This window comes from Odontomachus brunneus, unplaced genomic scaffold (assembly GCF_010583005.1).
Source record: "Odontomachus brunneus isolate Ranch 3 - 2012 unplaced genomic scaffold, Obru_v1 Obru_scaffold_146, whole genome shotgun sequence".
Classification (NCBI taxonomy): Eukaryota; Metazoa; Arthropoda; class Insecta; order Hymenoptera; family Formicidae; genus Odontomachus; species Odontomachus brunneus.
Genome location: NW_022639596.1, coordinates 877769 through 881898, shown reverse-complemented (window position 1 = coordinate 881898; position 4130 = coordinate 877769). Strand labels below are relative to the sequence as shown.

At 46.2% G+C, this 4130-nt stretch overlaps 1 protein-coding gene across 1 annotated transcript in view; it reads right to left on the bottom strand.

Annotated features, from left to right (window-relative positions):
• The window catches only part of LOC116850493 (putative uncharacterized protein DDB_G0292330), a 21700-nt gene extending 17814 nt beyond the window's left edge, over positions 1-3886 (bottom strand). Inside the window, exon 1 of the mRNA XM_032828823.1 lies at positions 3733-3886. Coding sequence (XP_032684714.1) covers positions 3733-3886 — 154 coding nt within the window. The remainder of the gene's footprint in view (positions 1-3732) is intronic.
• Positions 3887-4130: the final 244 nt, after the last annotated feature.

The following is a 4130-nucleotide window of genomic DNA, read 5'->3' as shown; positions in this document are numbered from 1 at the left end:
CACACACACACACACACACACACACACACATACACGCACACACGCACGCACACACGCACATAGGGTGTTCCCAAAAGGTGATACCAAATTTTAGGGGTATGTAGTACTCGTTAAAACAAAAACTTTTAATAAACAGTACTCCGAAAACCTTTTATTTCTGAGTTATTAAGCATTTTGTTCTGTGAAAAATAGAAAATAACTAAAATTTACAATAAATGTTCAATGTGACCTCCGTCCATTTCAACATACAATTCGGCACGTGTCCTCATTGAAGATCGAACACGTTCAATTGTGCGTAAAATATTTTCCTCGAATGCAGGAGTTCTAATAAGTCGCGGTCTACCGCAGTCAACTAAATTTGGTTTGAACTGTCCGGTCTCACGTAAGCGTTGATAAATTTTGCTAAACATTCTTCTACTTGGCTGTCGGCGATTCGGATAAGCTGCGTGATACAAACGTGCTGCTTTTGAAGCATTGCCCTTTGCTCTGCCATAAATAGAATGAACATCCGTCATTTCAGAATTTGTTAAAAATTAGCCATTTTCCAGATAACACAAAACTAGACACGGTCCACAACCCAAAGTTGAATACAACAATCCCTGCGTAATTAGGTGGTCACATACGGCCGTCCGTGAATGAACTGACTAAGAGACTTGGAAACTGTTGTCAACAAATACGAAATAAACCTAGGGTCTTTGACCTTCAATGACGAAACATGTCGAAATGTGTATTGAGATGAGCCGAAGGCACATTGAATTTATTGTAGATTTAATTTATTTTCTATTTTTCACAGAACAAAATGCTTCATAACTCAGAAATAAAAGGTTGTGACGATGCACACCTGCACCGTCACTAATACCGGCCCGACCGACCACCAGTCGGGCCGTGCACCGGCGCGTTGCGCCAACTCAAACGCCGCAAGGCCTAAACCAAACACCGCGTAAACAAAGCGGGCGAATAACACGCAATAACGCGACAGCAAGTACACAAAAGAATCGATCAAGAGCGAAAGTCGCGGGCACGCGACAATCACGTGCACAGCGAGCGAAGACAAAGCGGCGTCGAGTATATAATCCGCGGCGCCGAATTAATCGAGACCAGACCGATCCGGACCGTCAACCGAACTCGATGGTATACAACGGAGAGCAAGGCCTACGACCGACTCGTCTCTGTCTCCTCAGCCTATCAAGTGTCACATCCTCGCAAGCAAGGACCAAAGCTAGTACGTTAGCTGCGTTCTGTCGATCTTTATCGACTCTTGCTTGCATCCTGTCGACTCCACGAACAAGGATCGAAGTCAGTAAGTTAGCTGCGCTCTGTCGAGCTTTCTCGACCCTTGTTCCCAGCTTCTCGACGAGCGAGATCGAGGGTGAATACGTCGATAGCGAGACTGTTCACCCCCGATCTCGTCACCTGCGAAACAGGCGTGCAGCCGAGCGTGTCTCCACCGCGAACGCGAAAACAGCGTGCCGTGCTGTGACACGGACTCGATACCGCCAACACCGCGCGGTCCCCGCGATCGACCACGCGAGCCGTGCACGAATCGCGACCGCCGAATCACGACACACGACCGCCTGCCGAATATCCGAGGCAAGCCTAGCCTTCGCGTTATACGCTCCGCCTCCCGTCGTATCTAACACGACACATCGAAACCGCGACCCGATAACTGGCGCCGTCGCACGGTATATCTCCGCACTCGGACGCGACTACTCTGTACGAGGAAAGAATAAACGTTTTTGTTATTTTTATTTTTCACAAAACGCGTCTTGTGTTATTTATTTAGTGAACCCGGACTCCGGTGAGCGAATAATCCATCGGCAAAACCCCCATCAACCGACCTGCGGCGGTTGTTACATTGGCGCCCGAACAGGTTGATATGCTACATAAGAACGATTAAATTCAGAGTACAGAGCGCGAATGACGTCGTGGGTATATAAACTAACAAAAGACAAAATTACGGAACATTTACTGAAACAGAACGTAGACACGGAGGGAAAGTTCGAAGAGGTACGACAACGACTCGTGCAATTAGCAAAAAAGCAACCGGAACTTTTCGCGAGCATGAGTAATAATTTAACCAACGGCGTAGAAACCGAAAATAAAATCACGATGCCAGGAAACAACGATTCCGCTGCAACAATAGAGCCAGTCGAGTCAATCGCAAAAATAATGAATCAAATAAGAAAGTGGGGATGTCATTTTGACGGACGTGACCCCCACTCATTTCTAGAACGAGTGGAAAAATTAAGTCAGGTATACGGATACCCAGGCGAATACTTATTAAGAGGATTACCGGAAATGTTAAGAGGCGAGGCTCTAACGTGGTTCCGGAATGGTCGCGAAAACTAACAATCGTGGGAAGAATTTCGCGACGACTTCGAGGCGGAGTATATACCACGAGAATCACAGGCGAGAATGCGCAGACAAGCACGGGGACGCAAACAAAAAGAGGCAGAGTCGTTCCGGAGCTACGCTAACGATCTACTCAAGCTGATGCGAAGAGCAGGGGGATCGACAAAGGAACAGCTCGACCTCCTATACGAAAATATGCTCCCCGAAATAAAACGGTTCATAAGGTCAGACGAGGTGGACAGTATAGGCGAATTATGGATAAGAGCAACCGAGGTCGAACATATCAAACAACAAATTAAGGAAAAGAAAAAGGGAAACCCTGAGACGCAGATCCTCCGCCCAAGGGCATCACTAGCGGCAACAATACCATACAATAAGGACGAATGCTACTGGCGATGCAAACAAAGGGGACATAGCAGATTCGAGTGTAAACGATCACCGCAAAAATTTTGCTCACAGTGTGGGAAAGACGGCGTACTAACAAGAGAATGCCATTCGCGATCGGGAAACGGGCAACGGGCCGAGTTCCGGAAGAAAACTCGGCCCAACAATGCCCAGTGAAGTATACGCTAAGACCGTTTATCACCATCGAGATAAACGGACAATAGATAAAAACATTAATTGATTCGGGGTCGGAAAGATCGTTTATAAAACCAGAGATAGCGCGGAGATTAAGACTGACAATAAAAAAGACGGCCGACAACGTACGACTAGCCAACGGGATAACAATAGACATAACGGGGACAGTTGAGGCACGAATGAAAATATAAGGAAAAGTATACCGGCAACAATTGAGGGTGTTACCAAATCTCGGATGTGCAGTGATAATCGGGACAGACTTATGGACCGATTTACAATTAACGCTACCACCACCACCACCACAGACAGAGTCGAAAACATAAACGAACACGTGCACAATAGACAAGGGACTAACGCAACGAACAAGACAGGAAGACGAAATACTGAAACGATTTTTAGCAAGGGAATTGAAACTATTCGAGCAAACTCAGGGACCGACAAAATACAACCAACACCACATGACAAAACTGAAAGATACAAGACCGATAAAACAAAGGTATCGACCCCGAAATCCGGCAATGCAGGCTATAATAAATAAGGAGGTAGAGGAAATGCTTAAGGAAGGAATAATAGAACCTTCGTGAAGCGCTTGAAGTTCGCCGGTAGTGGTAGTGAAAAAGAAAGATGGGAAGCATAGATTTTGCATAGACTTTCGCAAACTAAACGAAGTCACGGAAAAAGACGCGTACCCACTACCACATATCACGGCAACTCCAGATAAGCTCCGCGGAGCGCAATATCTCTCCACGCTAGACCTAAAAAGCGGGTACTGGCAGATCCCACTGTCCCCCTCGAGCCGACCTTTAACCGCATTTACGGTACCAGGGAAAGGACTGTTGCAATTTAAAGTAATGCCGTTCGGCTTGCATTCCGCGCCCGCGAAGTTCCAACGTCTATTAGACAAGATACTCAGCCCCAAACTAGAACCCAACGTGCTGGTATACTTGGACGACATAATCATTATAAGCCGGACATTCGAGGAGCATATAAAACACCTCAAGGAAGCATTCCGCCGATTACGGGACGCAAAATTAAAAATAAATCAGGACAAATGCCGGTTTAGTGTGGAAAAATTAAAATATCTAGGACACGTTATTAACAACAAAGGGATCTAAACAGATCCCGAAAAAATTAGCACCATAAAAAACTGGCCGATCCCAAATACCGTCAGAAGGATCAGACAATTCGTTGGACTAGCA